This window comes from Vidua macroura, chromosome 5 (genome assembly GCF_024509145.1).
Source record: "Vidua macroura isolate BioBank_ID:100142 chromosome 5, ASM2450914v1, whole genome shotgun sequence".
In the NCBI taxonomy this organism is placed as follows: domain Eukaryota; kingdom Metazoa; phylum Chordata; class Aves; order Passeriformes; family Viduidae; genus Vidua; species Vidua macroura.
This window is the reverse complement of record NC_071575.1, coordinates 67,967,962-67,988,228: the sequence shown is the minus strand read 5'-3', so window position 1 is coordinate 67,988,228 and position 20,267 is coordinate 67,967,962. Positions and strand designations below refer to the sequence as shown.

The window sequence follows — 20,267 nt, the reverse complement described above, 5'->3', positions numbered from 1 at the left end:
CAGCCATTTCATTTCACAAAGTCTCCTGGGGCTCTGTGAGCCTGTCATGTGAGCAACATGGTATGTGTTGAGAGAAACCCACTGCTAATGACACAGAAATTGTTTTTTTTTTTTGACAAATGTTATCTGATTATGGGAAATTAGATGCTAAGAAGTCTGGTGGTGTTTGGCTATGGTGAGGTGATACATGGAATGTATATGGCTGATCTTGCTCCTTTTTATTTGAATGAAAAGCATTTATCAGTAGTGTGTTGTGGAAGGTGTCTGAGAGTGAGTCTCTTGTATTTCTTGTTTTTTCACAGAGGGTAATCTCAAGGGTCTTTGGAGCTGCCACTTGTCCATCTGTAGTTCACACATATCTTTGTTGCAGCAGGGTTAGAAAGAGCCACAGGCATCACTGCACAGCTTATTTTAAGACAGAATGCCATGGCCATGCCTGCAACCATTGCCTAGATATTATTCCAGAACCAGAGTTTTTAGACAAAGTAGACCTAGAGGCCTCACATCCAGTCATTTATGCTCAGCTGAGATGCTGAGGTTGACCCCAGTACACCTATGTTTCTTGCCTCTTCAGAGGGAGGTCCCTGGTGGGTTGAAGTGGCATTGAATTGGAAGTCAAAGGGGATTAATTATACTTTTGGGCTTCTTTGTTAACTTCCCAAACTTAAATGGCATTAATCAGACCAAAGCATGTCCGAAGGAACTGGCTACACAAAGACTTTTGGCATGCAAAGTACAACACTTTGGGACTCAGAATTAGGATCCAGTTTGATCACAAACTGGGATCATACCTTTATGAGAGACCTTAGTTTTTCTTGAATTTTCTCACTCTCGGGCTCAAGATACATCTACATCATTCACTGAAAGATTCAAGCTACTGTGCACAGCCTACCTACCATGGCAAAAAAGCTATTTGTGTGTGGACTTACCCAACTTCTTCTGTTGCTTCCATTGCTTCAGCAAGGTTTTGGTACCTTGACACTCCATCTCAGCAAGATATCCTTAAACAACATTCCCCAGTTGGCTCACTATTAAAAAAAAATGTATGTTTAATTTTTTAGTTGCATGACAGACTAATAAAAGCAAATTTAGAATCATAGAATTATACGGAATCAAAGCATTAACCCAGCACTGCCAAGCCCACCACTAAACCATGTCCCCAAATCCCACATCTCTACGTCTTTTAAATCCCTCCAGGGATGGTGACTACCACTTCCCTGGAGAGCCTGATCCAAAGCTTGATAACCCTCTCTGTGAATATGTTTTTCCTAATATCCAATCTAAACCTCCCCTGGTACAACCTGAGGCTGTTTTCTCTGGTCCTGCTCCTTGTAACTTGGGAGAAGAGCCTGACCCCACCTGGCTTCACCCTCCTGTCAGGGAGCTGGGGAGTGAGAACGTCACCCCTGAACCTCTTTTTCTTTACAGTAAATACTACCAGCTCCCTCAGCTGCTCCTCATCAGATTTGTGCTCAGACCCTTCCCCAGCTCCATTCCCTTCTCTGGACATGGTCCAGCCCCTCCATGACTTTATTGTAGCAAGGGGCCCAAAACTGATCATAGGATTCAGGGTGTGGCCTCACCAGTGCTGAGCACAAGGGGACAATCATTTCCCTGGTCCTGCTGGCCACACTATTGCTGATATTTGATGCCCCTGGCCTTTTTGGCCACCTGGGCACATTCCAGCTCATGTTCAGCCGCTGTCGACCAGCAAACCCAGGTCCTTTTCCACTGGGCAGCTTTCCAGTCACTCTTCCCCAAGTCTGTAGAGCTGTGTGGGGTTGTTGTGACCCAAGGACAGGACCCTGCACTTTGCCTTGACAAATTTCATGCAATTGGCCTTGGGTCACCAATCCAGCCTGTCCAGGCTCTGCCTTTCTACTCTCCAGCAGATCAACACTCCCATCCAACCCAGCATCATCTGCAAACTTACTGAGGGTGCATTTGATACCCTCATAAACATCTTTGATAAAGATACTTTTTTTTAAAAATAAAGATATCTTCTTCTTAAAAATTTTGTGCTCTGACATTTTAAGGAATTCCTTAGCTTTAGAATCAGTTTGTGCAGAACTTTCATAAAGGCTTTGAAATGCATCCATCTTCTGGGTTTTTTCACGGGGTCTGATTTATTTCTTCCTTCTCACAAACCAGGATCTTAACTCTGAATTACAGGCCCTACAAACTCTCTGAGTTTGGGCACTTAGAATCACGAAAAATCACTAGTAATTTTTTAACATCTTGCACAAAACTGTCAAGTGTCAGATGACATGAGAAAGGTCAAAGAAAAATGTGTTGTAAATCTAACTGAAGATTTATATCCTAGCTCTTTCATTTTAATCAATGCTAATAGATTTTTAAAGACAAAAAAGGAAGAAAGGAAGAGTATCCTTTGAACAAAAAAATGTTAGGTAGAGGCTTTAAGGTATTAAAAAGTGTGGTGATTTTATTTTTCAATAATGAAATAAAACTGATTAATGAGGATAACAGCTGAGGAAACAAGTGTCTGTGTTAATTCATTTTTCAAATAGTAAAAATTATTTTGTAGCTATTAATTTTATTTTATGACAACTCTATAGAAGTGATACATTTCTTTCCCTTCAGAGCATTTTTAAATAGAAAATCTGACTTTAACCAGACAATGAATCAAGCATTCTCAACCAGTATTTATAACCAAAGATCAGTTAATCTGATTTGAATTATTCAACTTGCAGTTTGTTTCCCTTCCACATAGGACAATGCCATATCACCTACGTTTTCAAGAAACTTGGTGGATGATGAGTTTTCCCCATAAGCCTTTATTTCATGTTAGTGCAGGACAGCATAAGGTCCAATTCCCACTTGCCAAAATTGCCCTAAACCAGCACACCATCCATTGCCAAATGTTGTCTTGGTAGATGCCTCCACTCATCTGGATGCCAGATCCCATAAATTAGACTCCTTTCTCTTTTTTACTTGCATGTGCGTTTCTGTTCAGCATCACACTCTCTGGTGAGAGCTTGTTTTTAAATATCCACTTTCCTCCCTACTTGTTGGATGCATTTCATGGATGTGTGAAATGAACCTTCTGTGTAGAGCACCATAAGATCATTTTAAAATAGGTTCAATAAAAATGTTAAATGTGGTTCTATTTCAAATTTTAGCTTAAGAGGATGAGTAGCCATTAAATTCTCATCTGTAACTATTAACATTTTTCATGTTTATTGATATGTGTTAATACAAACAGCTCATACATTTGTATATATTGTGCAAGTTCACTTTCTTTAGATTGTGCTCCCAAGAACTCAAGGTCCTTGATATCCCACATTATTAGAGTCATGATCTTGGCATTACTACAAGTGCAAAATAAAGATATTCCTGTTTAGACAGAGCAGGTTCTGCTTATGCTTTAAATAGATTTTAAATTAAAGCAGAAAATAAATGGTTCTGTAACCAGCTGTGTTTGTTCTCTCTTTGCCTTTTCTCTCTCTTTCTCTCAGATCTGGTGTTCTGTTGCCTCTTCTGTTACTCTTCACTCTTTTGATCAGCTTTCTCCTCCTTCCCTTTAGTTGCAGGCCAGATGTTCTTAGGACATGTAGATCTTTCCAAATACTTTATTTCCTTTGTAGAGTAGCCATGTCTGAAACCACAGCCTGGCCAGTTGTAAGTTGTTTCAAGTGATATATTGTCTTTAAAAAACACACTGAAGTGCATTTCTCTGTCAGAATTTCTGAACTGCACAAACGGAGAGTTTTTCCCCCTTCCCTTTCAAGGGTGGGAGAAGCACTTTTTTTAGGTAGATAGGAGAGGTTTGCTCCTTCTGTCTCCCAGATGCTGAGATGCAGAGTCAGCACTGCTGAATGCTCGAGGGAGGCAGCACACACCTTTTCTATTGCAGACAAGCAGTGGGGGTACCAGTCCTGCTTATATGCTTTAAATGCAAAACTTTTTATTCCTCTGCTATTCAAGTATTAATCTTCAGCACTTATGCAACATTTTGTATTCCTGTGCTATTTAATTTTCATTACGCTCTTTGGATACTCCCAAGTGAAAAACATTAGAAAAGACCTTTTGCAGCATGCAGACCAACAGTAATTGATACCCTTATGACTCAGACAGAAAATCTAGGCATATAATCTAAAATATCTATCAAAGCAGACAAAAGGAGATGGGGCAAATTTTAGACTGGTTTTATTGCCAAAAAACAAAGTGATTTGTTGTATCTCTACTGCAAGAGCTTGAAACTAATCTTCCTTTTCCTGAGCACAAAGATACTATGAGTATGTTTAAAACACACAAGTTATACAGAGGTAGTACCTGTCCTGAAGGCCTATCCACATCTGCATGAATAGCTCAAAGCTGATCAATATGATTTCACCATGAAATTGTATTTAGATACTTAGAAGTGAGGATCTGAGTCTCTGTGACTTATGTTTTCCTAGCCTGGAACAGCAAAGAAACATCTCCACCTGTATGCATGTGCATAATACAAATAGCAAATGTCACAGTGTTTCTGCTCTCCTGATTGAAATAGTAGCCTAGATGTTTGATCGCTGGAGCTGAGGACAACAATTGATCTCCCATCTGCAGCTATGTTAAAGGCTGTATAATCAAAACCCAAAATCAACAGAGGAAGCAGAGACAAAAGTGTGATGATTTGTTCTAGGTAAAAATGAACAAAAATTTCAATTAGAGTCGAGGTAAAGTGTGATGAGATACAGCCTTTTGAGTTACAGAAAATTCTTTGCTATTCACATTCACCAATTAAACAATTCAGAGTAAAATGATTCTAACAATAATACCTGGGCTTGTGTTCCACTATTTCCAATAATACAAAAGCTGCAGGCAATGAGTTACTCATTATTCTAGATTTTAGGAGAAGATACCTAAATGCTTTCTGAAAGCATGCTGGAAAGATTCCACTTCTGAAGCTAAGGCTAATTTCCTTTCTACTTCAAACTTTGCATAAGTGTAACATATTATAGGTCATAGAATTACAGAATGGTTTGGGTTGGAAAGATCATCATGTTCCACTACTCTGCCATGTACAAGGACACCTTCCACTAGGCCAGGTTTTTCAGAGCCACATCCAACCTGGCCTTGAACAATTCAAGGGGTGGGGCAGCCACAACTTCTCTGGGGAACCTGTTCCAGTGCCTCAACACCCTCACAGTAAAAAATATCATCCTAATAGCTAATCTAAATATGCCCTCTTTCAGTGTAAAGCCATTCCTTTTGTCTCATCACAACATGCCCTGCTCAAAGTCCCTCTCCAGATTTCTTGTGGGCCCCCTCAGGCACTGGAAAGTGCTGTAAAAGATCTTCCTGGAGCCTTCTCTTCTCCACAAGGAAATAACTCCTGATCTCTCAGCCTGACTTCATAGGAGAGGTGCTCCAGCCCTGTGAGCATCTTCATTCCCCTCCTCAGGACCATTCTGTTTCAGACCTGGCAGTCTTGCCCAGGTAAAACTTGACTGCTGCAGATATCCTGCAGGCAGGTTGCAGCTACCTGGAAGTGCCAGGCAGGCTCAAGGTGTCTGAGCTGCCCTTGCACAGCAGCCACGGGGCTGGGCAGTGCTGTGGAGTACAGGGATGGACACATGCTGGCGATACTGAAACAGGAACGTGGGAATTCTCACCTTCGCTTTAGGCACTTCAGTGGGATTCATTTTGCCTGATACATGCATTTAAAATTTAGGGATCTAATCCCTTTGTAGTCAATGGAGAGATGTAGTAATGCTCTTTAGTATAACTAATCTCCCCTCAGTGACAATAGAGGAACCCTAGATGACTAGCTTAGACTAATTGCTCAGCTTCAAAGGTGGGATTTAACCACCTGAAACAGTAAAATGCTATCAGATTAAAGTGTAGCTTTTCACACCTATACAAAACAAATGTGATTTGAGCCTAAATAACAGCGCAGAACAGCAGATAACTGACTTAGACTGCAAATACCTCTTGTGAGCAGAAGAGGTATTTTAAATGTTTGTGCAAGCCACAATAAAGCACTGATTTATACATCTTGCAGTGTTCTGTATTATGGTCACACTGCTCTGGAATTTATTGGATTTTTTCATTTTAAAGATGGAGATGTGAGCAAGAGGTTAATTGGTTTGCATGAGATCTGACACGGGGACACTTGGTAAAATGGGGACATGAATCAAAGCTTTCTATTCCTCTCATGATTACACTCATGATTTTTGGTCCATTGTCCTGGACATTTGTCCACCATTTCTTCGTCATGAAATCAAGTCCATCTCTTGGCTGGTAGAAAGACTTTTATAGTGTAGGAAAACACCACTATGTTTTGGGCTTCTGAATACTTTTAAAATACTGTAAACAAATGGAATGGTCAAGAAATAATTTGAACTAGAAGTAGAGAGCAGAAGGAACACTTCTAATTGGCATTAATTAGTCGTTGTTTGCCTCTGAAGCTTTGATAATTTTGCTTGTGTAAATGATTGTTATTCCTGTTGCCTTTCAAGGATTTGCAGAATCACATAATTAGTTTAGCAAACTCATGGCCATACATGGAAGTTTCCATTTGGGTTTCCATTAAATATAAGGTGACAAAACTATTAAATTTCCACTGTATGTAATTTGTGTAGAGCATTCTGCAATAACTGATATGCATATCAATCTACAATCAATTTTCATATTAAATGTTGAATTTAAACCCACAGCTGGACTTTCATCCTGAAAGAAGCCAGATAGCCCTGTGCATCTGGTTTAATCTTCCCTTCAGCCATATTATTTTAAAGGCACTCCTGCTTAGTACATCTTACAATTGAAAACTAATACTCATATTCCCTCTCATCCTCAGCAGCTGTGATCCCTCTGCAGATGTTGTTCTGTCAGACGTTTCATTACGTGTGACAGAAAGCGTAGAATCTTTTTGTCTGTCTGTGTTACTGCTTTGTAGATTTTATTTTCTTTATTTTATTTTATTTTTTATTTATTCCTTTGGCTGTAGATGAGTCCTTCCATAACACTTCACTTTATCTCCTGTTGCTGCTGTTTGTCCTTCTTTCTAAGTGCAGAAATGATCAAGAACTTGCAACTGCGTGGAGCCGCCCAACAGAAGCCCATTGATTCCCCACCAAAGGGCTCTGTGTGAGCCATTCTGCTCCAGCCTGAAAAGAAAGCTTTGTTCCCTCAGCTGGTAGTGTCTTAAGATGCTGATCCTTGCCATATTTTTTGAAAACTGTAGCAGTTCATCAGACTGTTTGACACTTCCCGTTCAGCTGTGTACTTTGTAGCACACCCTGGTATTTGCTGCTGCTCGTACATCAGTCTCAGCAGCCCGAGACTGCTCTGGAGCAGCCCGGGCACCACGGTGAGCTGTGCTGGGCACAAGTCATTTGGAGGTGAACAGTGAAGGAGCTGAAATCTGGAGTGCTGGTGGCCATGCCTGAAATGGTAGTAATGGATTTAGTATTTGGGGCAGGAGGTATGGGATTTGTCATGTTGGTTGAGTATTTTCCTGGCTGCCTTCCATGACTGTTCAGATATTTTTAGCATGAAGTACAAGCTATGTTGTCTCAGTTGACCTTGGAGCATGACATTTTAACATGGAATTGGTTTGACTTGCTAATCATTAAAATGATTTATTATTTTTTATTGCGAGAGCAACTAGAATCCCAGTCATGTTTTGCAGATGAAAAGGGAAGCAAATTGAAACCTGTCTTCCCTGAACTTGTAGTCCTTCATGATATCCATGTTTCCTAAGGTGCTGTCTTTCTCTCTACACCATTAAAAGTAGATTATGTCCAGGTTTGTTTTTTAATTTGTCTTTTAGTCATTTGACAAATATAATATTGGAGTGACTGAAACTAATCCCAAGGTTTCACAGTGCTCAATGAGAAGTGTAGAACAAAAGGATTGCTTCTGTTGCAAACAATTTATGACCTTAATAGAAGTTTACAGCTGCCATCAGAAAGGCAAGATCTTGCTACCAGTGTATTTATCCTGGTGATTGCTCTCTCATCGCTGTCATTCCCAGACTCAAGTTTAAAGATCAAGCCCCTAAATACGAACTTCTGTTAAGGAATTAGCAGCAGTAGTGCTGCATCAGGATTTCGTAGCAGTTTATTTTAAGGCCGTAGTATATAATGTAGGAAAAGAGCTTAGGACCAGCCACAGACATAGCCAAAAGTCCATGGAAGTTGAATTCAAATTTTGAAGTGTAGATCAATTTTTAGCCTGACTGGACTTTTTGACAAGTTGTCAGTTTTGGACAATTCATGTTTATTGAGTTTTGCATCTCCTTAAGTTAACGTGACCTGAGAGGAAATTACAGTAATTTTTAAGATGCATTTTACTGCCACAGTGGTGCAGAAAAGCTTTTGACTGAAAAGAGCATCAAGGACTTGTTGACTTTTTCAGTCTACTAAATAAGCACCTGCTCAAGTATCTCATGTACATTAAAAAAAAAAAAATTAAAATAATAATAACAACCAAAAAAAAAAAAGCCAACCATTCTCCTGCATGGTTTAAAGATTTACCCAGCAGAAGCTGAAACCAAGACGTGAAAATAAACCTCTCTTTGACTACCTTGGCAACTGGGAAGACCACAACCTGCTGCTACAAATCACATGGCAGATCTCCCAAATAGGGCCAAAGAGGCTGTTTCCCTGAAATCTGTGTCACACTATAGTTTCTTTCATACATAGGAAGTGAGTAAATCATTGAATAATGCAACATCCTTCCCCATCTGCGAGAACTGTGCCAAAGCCAAGCGTGAGGGTCTGGGTTAAAGCAAACTCAGTTACTTGGTAACCGAGTTGTGTTTTGGAGGGGTCAAAATTAGAGGGATTTTGGACTTGTGTTTTTCGGGGGTTAAAATTTCCAAGAAAAACTGAAAACTTGAGGAAGATCCCCAGGTGCCTGCATTAATACTCCCCAGTCCCTCTGATGTGAACTGGCAGGTCCCATAAAGCCACTCAGCCTTGAACAGGGAAGGGAAGGAGGGAGAGAGCAAAAGCTCCAGCTGCGACTCCAGAGCCCCAGAAAGAGCCTCTAACCCAATTCCCTTAAAGTGCACAAGCCTCACGAGCCACAGCATCTCTTTGCCACTGTATTCACTGAGTTCGCAGGGCAAACAAAAGATCCATACCAAGCATACATCCTTCCAGAGGGGGAAAGCTTTTCCTCATTTGCCCATAGATTCCCCCCCCCTTTTCTTTCAGTTTCATACATAGAGATATGTATGTGTACATATATATGTATATTATTATTTTTGTTTTAATGGTGGGGGGTGGGGGGAATGTTGCTAATTTTTTTTTTTTTTTTTTTTGACTGGTAATTAGGAGAGCTAACACCAGCTAGGCTGGAGTGAACGCAAACAAGACCCCTATAGGCAGCACAGTGCATTAATGTAAAATATGCCCAGACAACATAACTTGTCAGAGAGGATTATTTCTGCTTAGTGAATCTGCAGGGGCCCCTTTGCTCCACCACTCAGCGTCTGACTAGAGAGAGAAAGAGAGAAAGAGTAGCCATTAGTGAGTAGCTACTGTGGCATTGATGTTTGAGCGCACTTCTGAACTGGCTTTTGTTGAGAATATCGGTGCAGAAAGCATGCGCTGTCCCAAATCCGCTGTTACTATGAGAAATGAGGAGCTGCTTTTAAGGTATGTTGTCTCCTTTGTTTTAACGCGTGCTTTCGAGTTGCCTGGGCCCGCTGCAACTATAACCGTGCTGTGTATTAAGTAGTTTCCCTATTTAAAGGAAAAGACAGGCATTGCTGGGTGCAAGTAGCATTTTCCACTAGTTCGGGTCGCACATTTCATGTATAATGACAAACGTACGGAAAGGGCAAGGAGGGGAAAAAATAAATATATTTTTCGTTTCTTTTTTTTTTTTTCCTCCCCCTTCCTAAAAGAGAGCTGGTATTTCTTTTATCACCTCCTTTGCAATATTTCTGCCTGCTTCATTATTATGCACTGGGCATGGAATAAGCATGGAAAAAGCTCAGGGAGACTCCATATTAGAGCTAGTGCCCTAAATAACACTTTAATTTTCACTTAGCCTATGAAAATAGTTACTAATGCTTTACCTAGTCTCTACCGCTCGAAGATGTTTTAAAAATACCCAAATACTCCTATAATGTGGGATTTCACATCTATTCTCTAATAAGGCTCCCAGGTTTAGCGGGAGGCCAGCATCGACTACTCTTTTCAGAGACACACAACACGCAGACACGCACACACGCACACTCACACACAGAATTATGCTGGAATTGGCACCCCGCTTTGAAAAATGTAGTCTTTTGTTTATTTGCTAGCAGACATTGTAGCATTGAATACATCTTTTGGTCTGACAATGGGACAGCTGAACAATGGTGTTGTCAAACTAGCTTAATGTATGTCTGGCGATGGGGTGGTTTGGGTTGTTTTGGGTTTTTTTTCCTTTCCTTTTCTCAGCCCCTTTTTCATTTCCCTTAATCTTTTTGTGTATACAGTAGAATATAAAGTGCATTGCCTGTTTTGTGGTCGTTGTTTCAGTTGGTATCTGCTGCTAATAGTGCAGGGAGGGGGAGGTTTGTATCTTACAATTATGGCTATTGCATTAAGTTGCAGATTTATTACTAACCTCTCCTTTAACTGTGGTGAGAAAACTTACTGATTCTGAAAGCTTACAATACTGCTGTCAGTCTGGGAAATACATACTTGCCAAATGTGCCCTTGCTTGATTTTTTGCCCGATCTTATCAACTTTAACTGCTGTTTTGAAGATACTGTTTCTAATTTTGTTTAGATAATGAAATGCAATAAAAATGATAAATCAGATCTCAGAGTGGGAGCCCATGCGACTTTCCATTTTTATAACGTTTTATACATTAGAATTTTTAAGGTCAGACAGAATAATTTACCTGAATGATTCCTATCTCCAAATCAACCAAATTATTCATATGGCATTTCTTAAATTATCTTTCTGTTTCGAGAACCATAGTTTAACATTAAAACAGTTAACAATTTTGGGTTTGAATTTGGCAAAATGAACCTTATGCATTGTGAGAAAAAATTGTTACAAAGCTTTTGAAAAATTTTGAGTTACTACTTGGACAGCAGCTTTTGCCTTAAATAAAATGAATTGTCATTACTCTGTGGAGTTTCTTAAACTGTTTAAAGTCTTTAAATACTTTACATGTTAAGTAAATGTATTGCTTTTAGCAATAAGTTTAATGATTTTGTGAGAGAAAAGATTTATTTATCAATGGCTTCTGGGTTTTGCTTTGATCAATTAATAGTAGAGATTTTGTGCTTTTTTAAAAAACTGGATTCTAGTGCATGTTATATGGGTTGAGGGGTCTCTTGGACCCCTTAATTAAAACAAAAAGATATTAAGGATTTATCGGTAGCAGTCAGAGCCCTCTAAAGCATGCATTTCAACACAAAAATATTTGGTGGGGAGACTGAATACTTGCTATGTTGTTTTGCATTTTCTTTTTGTCATTGTATCTTCATCCCTTGAGTCTTGAGATGGTGTAAGTCAATAGCAAAGAGTTTATGTGAACAAAAAGGTAATATCACATAAAATAGTTCTTGAGAAGCCAAGAGGTTATGGATTATCAGGTAGTGTTTGCATGCTGTGTGTTGTGCATAAACATGAAGAAAGCAAGGATGGTGTTTAATATTATGGGACTATGACATAATTCACTTCCTTGGGAGAACTTCTTTCAAGACAAACATTAACTCATTCACAACTGCTCTGCTCTGCCTGAACTGGAGGGTGGAAACAGTGGCATGTTTTTATAAAGTTATTTTTTTATCACGTCATGTTGCAGCAGCCTGAGCTTTCTAGCAGCTACTGCCCTTTGTGAGTGGCAATAAAGTGAGTCCTTCACTCTCAGTTACATGGAAATGCCCCTTCAGGGATAGCCCAGAGGAGCGTGAATGCCACTTCTGTAGCAGCCACCAACAGACACCTGGGCAGCAAAACCAACCACCACTTTTAAGGACTATTCAATACTGTAACTGTTCCCTAAGCGCCCTGCTCACAGGTGAGTTCCTACCAAACTTACTGTAGTTTCTATGTTTTCAGATAAAATGTCGCATAAAATACATATACAATGATTTTTTTTGTCTTGGATTGAAAATTACTTTGGGTTTTTTTTTTTTTTCCAAGGGTATTTTCTCACATTGCATTCACATCAAAGACTGATTTTTGAATTAGTTTGTGTGAATCCTACTCAAAAAAAATAAATCTTTCTATGCATATTTACTGAAATATTGCTTTCTGAGCCATAACAATTATTATTAACATCAAAGAAGGTGAAGCAAAGCTGTAACACAAGTAATTTCTTAGCATGTTTAACAAAAGTAATGGCTTTTGAAAGACTGCATAGGTTTAGAGATCTTATGCCTGAGCATCGGAGGTGTCCTCAGTGCTGCCTGCTTTGAATCTCACCCATTCGCAAAGCAATGTGGTGCCTTGCAGTTGTCAAACTTGGCAACATCTCCTTCCACAACAGAGCTAAGAGAGGTAATTCAGACTCTACGTGAGTTGTTATTTGTTCTTGCAATGACCAGGTGTAATGTCAAAACATGAACACCCTCAGTCCTACCTGTTAGAGAAAGAGCAAGACAGGTCATAGCCTGGGACTTGGCTTTCTATGCTTCCATAGGGATATGGAATTGAATTATATTAATTTATTAGCTTGGAGTCTTTGTGTGTATTTATTTATTTATTTATTTATATACTTTCACATTCATGAACCACAAGCAACATGCTAATATTTTCTTTGTTAAAAGAAGATGACACTGACATGTTTCTGTTATCAAATTTAAGTATGAAGGGATTGAGACCCACCCTGCAGATAAAGACCTGGGGGTAAAAAGCTGGATGTGAGCTGGCAACGTGCACTCACAGCCCAGGAAGCCAATTGTATTCTGGGCTGCAGCAGGAGAAGGGTGGCCAGCAGGTCAAGGGAGGTGATTCCCTCCCTCTACCACACCCTTATGAGACTCCACCTGCAGTACCTTTTGCAAGTCTGGAGTCCTCAACAAGTCCTCAACAGTGAACTGTTGGATTTGATCCAGAGGAAGGCCACAAAAAACAGTCAGTCTGGAACACCTCCCCTAAGGAGACAGGCTGAAAGACTTGTGGTTGACCAGCCTGGTGAAGGGAAGGATCCAGGGAGATGTTAGAGCAGCCTGTCAGTTCCTAAAGGGGGCTTATAGGAAAGATTTCTTTAGCAGGGTCTGTTGCAATGGGACATGGGATTGTGGCTTTAAACAAAAACAGTGTTGATTCAGACTAGACATAAGGGGGAAAATTTTCACAATGAGGCTTGTGAAACACTTGAATAGGTTGCACAGAGAGGTGGTGGCTGTCCCATCCCTGGAAACATTCACAGGCAAGCTGGACACGGCTCTGAGCAACCTGATCTACTTGAAGCTGTCCCTGTTCGTGGCATGGGAGTTGGAAGTAGACGACCTTTAAAGGTCCCTGTCAACCCAAACCATTCTATGATTCTATTATTTATAAGATTGCAAACTATACCTTTGGGGCTGAAAAACAAAGCAAGTGTTCAATTAATATTCATATCTAGAAGTTTTACTGCAAGTGTAGATTGTGCTTGAATACTTAAGAAGTCATTCAGGAGTGAATCAATACTAATTATTGTAATCAGGAGGGTTAATTAGCTGAAGATGCTGCTGATGGAAAGTTCACTGCTTACAGCCCTGAAAACACCTAAGTTGATGAAATCTGAAAGCAAGATGTCTAAGAGGACTTTGTGTGGAGAGAAACGTTTGGCTTTCCTTTGGCATTTCAAGAGCCAGTCATTCCAAAGGGGAAACATAGCTTGTACTTTGGTTTTTTTGCATGATATTAATTCAGGGGGTATTAGAAGATGCAACTAAATCTGTCGTGAAGATATTTTGTGGTCGTCTCTCAATAAATGCACGTACCATTTTGGATAACCTGTACTGTCTCTGCTGCATTCATTTGTAGATTACCATAAATTAATATGGATAATCTTATGCATTTGAAATCTGGTTCCAGCACTGTTATTTGGAACAGGTTGGTTTTTTTTTTCTCCACTAATGTTCAGGCACAGGGACTTTACATGGTAGATGTACATAAATTACACATGCTCTGCTACTAATACACATATATATGTGTGCACACATACATGTGTGCACTTCAGTTTAAACATTTTTCATTGAGGGTGTGTATTTCTATAATCCTGTGCCCTTAAAACTCTCACTCAGATTCCATCTGCAAAACAGTATTCAACTACATATGATTCAGAGGACAGTTATTGAAGAAATAGTTAATGAAATTTAAGTTAGATGACAAGGAATAAAGACTGAAAAGAAATGACCAAAGAAAATCCTCTTCTTTTCCCTCAATTAGATCAGTTGTGTTTCTTAAAGTGAGCATTTCTGAATTCAAACAAAATCCAGCTGTACAAAATCTTTCTCACAAGTGACTTGCAAGCAGATTTTATATGTAATGTTGGGTGTTTGGGTTTTGCACTAGTTTTTGTTGTTGTTGGGTTTTGGGGTTTTTTCCCCTTTTCCTCTAGTTGTATCTCTTAACCAAGACAAATGTCTGGATGTTAATTCAAGAAAAAAAAAAACAAACCTACAGAAACCCCCCCATCAGTCACACACACACACAGCTGATCCCCCCCAAGTCAAGTGATGCTTTCAGAGGAGAGAAATCCTATTTCAAAACACATCCTTCTTTCCTTTCTAATGACATTAGAGATTATCACGTGCAGGTGCTATTTATCTTTGCAACTGTTTTCCTATGACTGTTTTACTGCTTCCAACACATTTACTTGCATGTCAGCCATAGAAAAGGTAACTGAAAATGGCAGTTGTTGAGAAAGCATGTCGCCATGCCTGGAATGACATGCATTATCTGGGCAGCAGGAGTTGCTGGCTCTACAGCCCATTTCTACTTGACCTGCAGAATGATTGGCTGCCTGAGATGGTGATGAATCACTGGAGTTTATGAAACAAGACTGCTGGCATCCTCACAGAGGAAATAAAAACGGGATTTTTTTTGTTTTCCCCCTCTAACATTCTTGCTGTGACAAAAAGCTTTTTTTTTATTTTTTACGTTTTGTATTGCTTCTGTGTTATTTCACCCTGCAGCAGAAGTAAATGTGTCAATTAAAGTCGCTTTAGTACTGTTCTCAGCAAGTTAATGATGCACTGAAGGTTAACTATCTTTATTGGATGGAAATGGTCAGGAATTCTCCCAAATTTTGTGTAAATCTTGGTCTGGACTCTAATTTTCTCATCTCTCACTCCAGTCTTGAGACTGAGAAAGCATAACTAGTAATCAGCTCAAGCAGGATGTAAAAAGGATTTCAGCTGTTCCCACGCACAACTTTATTTTCCCTGATAGTATAAGGATCAGTGACCATTCCTTGGGCTAATATCAGTCAGATCCATCTTCAGCATTTCTAAACTAATGACTAAAATGACATTTCTGGAAAGCACTGACTCCCAGATTTGCACTCACTTTCTAGGTGGTTCGTGAAATTATATTGTGCATTAAGCCCACGTTACTGGATTAGGCTGTTATGAGCCTGTGCTTGCAGGGAAGTACCGTGGGGCTGTAAATCTGCCAGTGCACTGACAAGGCTGACACAGCGTGGATCACAAGCTGCCCTGTAAAATGCAGCCAAGTAAAAATGATCCTTCCATTTCAATTAAAACACCCAAAATTGTGCTTGGGGGCGGGGGAATGGAGAGAACTACTTGCTTATCTCTCCATACTCAGTATGCTGATGTGTTACCCTGCATCCCTTATTCGGGTAAAACAACCTATTTTTAAGTTAACTCTCTCTGATTCAAAGAAATAAGATTACCAGTAAAATTGCTCACGAAGTTTTAAACACAGCACTTATATGAATATAATGCTTTTTGCCATTACATGAGAGAGGGTTTTTCCTCAACTCTCATGCTTTGCTGCCCAATCTTTTTCTCCACTAGTTTTGAAAAGCAATTTGCATACTCAGATCGGTTATTAGACTTTTCCATCTTCCTCCGATTAATTTAGCTGCTGCTGGACACTGCAGAGGCTGCAACACTCTGGTTATTTAAGGCACAGCTTTCCAATGCCCCTTGTGGAATAGAGGAGGGCAAACTTTAACCAGTGAGAAGGGCAGCACAGGGAACTGTTGCTTGTGCCCTTCGGTGTGTGAGGGGTAAATGCTGTCCTTGCTGTGGAGTTCCCATGGCAGCAAATCAGCAGGTCATCCTCAAAAGCAGCCTCTGAGGATGCCAGACAACAGTCTGTCACCAGAAGGAAGAGAGAGCAGAGAGTTTGAGGAAGGGAAAAAAAATCTAGAAAATCAGAGAGAGGATAGGGGAAATTACAAACAGAGGAGTGAAAAGTAATGGTATTCAAACACATATCACCTGGAAATTGAACCTTGCACGTGCAGATACCTGTGGATGATAGGATGGCTGTGCTACAGAGTGAATTTAAGATTCAAATCCAGCACCTGCTGTCCCTGGAAGCTGCAGGTCAGCATCTGAGGGATAGAGGGCTTCTAGAAAAGAAACAGAGAATTATCAGAAAACTTAAAATTTTAGAGACTCTAAATTCAACGGTACAACCTCTTGATTTCATTTTCCTTCTCTTCTGCCTAAAAAAGATTTATCTTCTGCTAAACTGTGAGGAAGAAGCTCACTCTGAAGCTTGAGAATTTGCCTGCATCATTTCAGCCCACATTTAATTTTAATGAGACCGTTATATAACCCCTTTAAAAATAACAAAACACTAACAGAACTGCATTGGCAACACCAGGTGTTCTGCAGTGCTGCTCCAATGAATCATATGGAGATTTGTCTGGGCATGGCTGATGAACATACATTAAACTCAGTTAACCCCCACTGAATAAAGCATTCCAAAGTGACCAAAATTTTTCCTAAAGAGCCTTTCTCACAAAACAATGCCTAACTAGATGCTTGCCCCAGGAACGTCATGGCTCCAGCACTTGTCCCTTACAAAGTTTTTGTACCAAGGGGTTGAATTTTTCTTTAAAAGTTGCAGATGAATTATTGTGATCTTTCAAAGTGAAACATTGTATGTTAAATACTAAGTTGGGTTAAGTGTTTTGGTTCAGAAAAGAAAATCAATGTTCCTCTTTGTTGTACTGAGCCCCATATCCCTGAAATTGTTAAGAACAGCACAATTAACAGGTATCTCTGGGAAAAATAAATGTGACTTCATCAATGTTCCTTTCAGACAGAGAATTTGTGGGAAAACTGAATCAGTGACTTGAGCTTGTTAAACATCTTGGTTCAGATGCCATTCTTGACTCTAGGCAGTCTCTCAGTCACCAGCTGCTGGAAGGTGTGAAGGATCACTTGCCATATTCATGCTTTTTCTCTTTCCATCCCTTATCAGAGGCTAGGTCATGGGCTAGGTGGACCTTTTGATCTGCCTTATGTGGCAATTCTTACACCATTAATTTAAGGGGGAAAACCCCCAAACTACTAAACCCAGGCATGATGCAGTTTTCTGCACATCCAAATGCCTTATAGTTACTGCAGGAGCCTTTGCTTTATGTCCTTCATGTCTGAAATTTAATGGCTTCTGTCTGGGAAACAAAGATAGCTGCTTTGCATATTTTCAGGGTGATGTTTTTGAGGATTGACATGTATGCTAGGCACTTCATGAACAAATGAAAAAAGGAGATCTGTGAAATTTCCTACCTTAAAGATGCCACAATTTGAGTTTAAGGTGAAAGCCAATCATTTGCAGTGCAAAAGAAAGAAAAACACGTGGTAGAAGTGAATGAGAAGTGAGAATGAAGGTTAAGCTCATAAGGATCTTGTTCCCAGAAACGGAGTGCAGTAGGTTAATGCAGATATGGTAATAAAGCCCTCAGATGTCTTTACATTTTGTCTTTTAAAATAAGTCTCCTTTTGGCTTCTTGTCTCTTTGGATGTCCCTTACCCACATTCTTTCTTTGCTGATGGCACATTAGAACTTCACACTTAACTCTGCCTGTGGTGTTTGGAGTTGGAGATGCCCTCCAGCATCACCTCCTGATCCAGGCCATCCTCACCGTCTACTTCCCTCATCCTGCCTCTCTCCCAATAGCCAGCCTCTCCAGAATGGCAAAAATCTCCAGGAAACTCAAATTTGTATAAAATGAGAGAAATTTTTGTGTCTCCAGTAATTCTTCCTGTGCGTGTAGAAGGCAGGGAGGTTTTTTTGTTACAGTGGGATTTTTCCTCTACTCTTTGAAGGAATAGGTGGAGCTTTTGCATATTGTGAGGATGGAGCAACACAGACAAGAGCACCAGATGTGTGATTTCTCCTGTCCTAAGTCATAGGTTTTCACATGAAGATAATATAATAGTCAAATCCAAGAATATTCAGTTCCCTCTTCCAGGGTTATTTAGAAAGGTGTCTTTTTTTACCATAAATAATATGTCTTCTCTCTATCAGGAAACTTGCAGTACCCCAGGTTCTCTCCTTCTCTCCTTTTTGGGGAGTGGTTGTTGATAGTTAGCAGGTGAGAAGATAAGGTAGTTCAGTTAAAAAAAAAAAAAAAAGAAAAAAAATGAAAACAACAACGCCTATTACCAAGTCAAGATAAGACTGGGTTGACAAAAGCCTTGGTCTTGTGTCTATATGCACAAGGCACTAACATAAAGGTAACACCTGTGGATCAATAGTAATGCTCTTCAACAGGCTGCAAATAAATATCAGGACTGTAAAACTTGGTTTTGCAAAAATTTGCTTGTTTCTGCTTTACTTGAGTATTCTCTAAATGTAGTGCTGAGCTCAGGAAGAGCCCAGCTGGAGCAGAGGTTACTGGGCAGCTTCTGCTCAGCACTAGCCCTGCGCAGGATGGGACCTGAGGGTGATGATTGACTGTCCCATGTATTTGGTGCTGCTCACAAAGGAGGGTGTTCCTCTAAATTAAAGGCCTTTCCAAAAAACCCTCCATTCCATGTAGCATCTGCCCTGTGCCATGATTTGTTGCCTAATTGTTTTCGGAAAGATTGAGTTATTACCCACAAAAGGGAACAAAGGCCCTTTACCCACAGTGGGATGAAATCACCTCATCACTGGTATAAAAAAGGAAGGGAAAAAAAAAGAGAAGTGAGTGGGAAGTTTTACTATAGCAACCAAGTTTACATAATATCAATGCGCTTCAAGTGAAAGCTCTAGAAATGCTTAATTTGAGGGACCTTTTCACAGGACTAATTTTAAATGACGTTTATTTCTGAAGATTACTGATGAGCTACAGTAGCCTACGGAAGCGGAGGGAGCCTCAAAAGCACTATTTTAAATACTTAAAATTCATTGATCAGCTTTAACCAATATTTCAATTTTCTTTTTAAAAGTATTTCAGTTATATGCAAGTTGTTTTATTTCTCAAAATGAGTGGAAGACTGTTGTGTGTTTGGCTTTGTAAATACAAAATCTCTACTGAAAGGTTAAGGTTTCATAATTCAAAATTTTATTCCAAAATTAAACATAACTGACAAAGACAGTTTTGTTCCAGGTGATCACAAATGGTAAAATGGTGTAGAATTGCATCCATTACTTTCTACCATTCAAGGAAACGCACTACGTTTTCTCTAATTGTTAATGACTTTTACACCATTCTGTAGTCCTGCTTAAGTGCTCATGTGCTTTGCTTTGCTTTTCTTCATGCCCCCTTCTCTTCTTGACCCTCCAGAAGTCTGCTACTAAGAGTTAGGCTGATGGGCTCCCTCCCTTCTGGGAAGGGAGGCTCACATCCCATTACACAAACCAAAATGCTGTACTGCCTGCTCTTAGTCATGCCACTACTTCCAGGCTCATGGCTTGCCTGGAAGGTTATTTCTTTGTGGAAGATAGCAACTGCCTCGTTTGCATTCACCAACTCTAGCTGGACCAGATTCCTGCTCCCCCTCGCATTAGTGGAAGATCCTGAGTGATTCCACTGGAGTCATTTGAGCCCGCTCCAAATTTACACCCGCCGTCGCTGAGCCCTGCTTCTGCTGCCTCTGTTAGAAACTTGCTTTGATGCCAGAGATAAGCTGAATCCCGAGCATGTTCATTGGCTTAGGGGGGAATAAAGCAGAGGATTTGAACTCTCTTCATACTGCCTTGCAGGCTTGGGAGAGAGTGAAGTCATTCAGAAACTTTCCCTTGAAGTGCTTCCAACAGTAGTATTTCCTTGGCCCAAAACTTGGGGGCAAGTTGATTAGAAGAATGGCAATTAATTATAGGGTGAGGAGGGGGTCTGGAGAGGGGACGTGGTGGGAGCTCCACACTGGATTTGGCTCTGGGATCTAGAAGGGAAGGGGGTGT

At 40.1% G+C, this 20,267-nt stretch overlaps 1 protein-coding gene across 5 annotated transcripts in view; it reads left to right on the top strand.

Moving 5' to 3' along the window:
- Nucleotides 1–20,267, top strand: part of CELF2 (CUGBP Elav-like family member 2) — a 543,341-nt gene that overhangs the window by 281,218 nt on the left and 241,856 nt on the right. Inside the window, exon 1 of one of the 5 annotated variants that reach the window (XM_053977010.1) lies at nt 9,550–9,608. The exons of 3 other annotated variants lie outside the window; for them this stretch is intronic. In XM_053977010.1, the coding sequence (XP_053832985.1) occupies nt 9,556–9,608 (53 nt within the window). In that variant the 5' untranslated portion in view covers nt 9,550–9,555. Of the gene's footprint in view, nt 1–9,549; nt 9,609–20,267 lie in introns of those variants that run through there. One more of the 5 variants, XM_053977011.1, reaches the window with a different exon arrangement.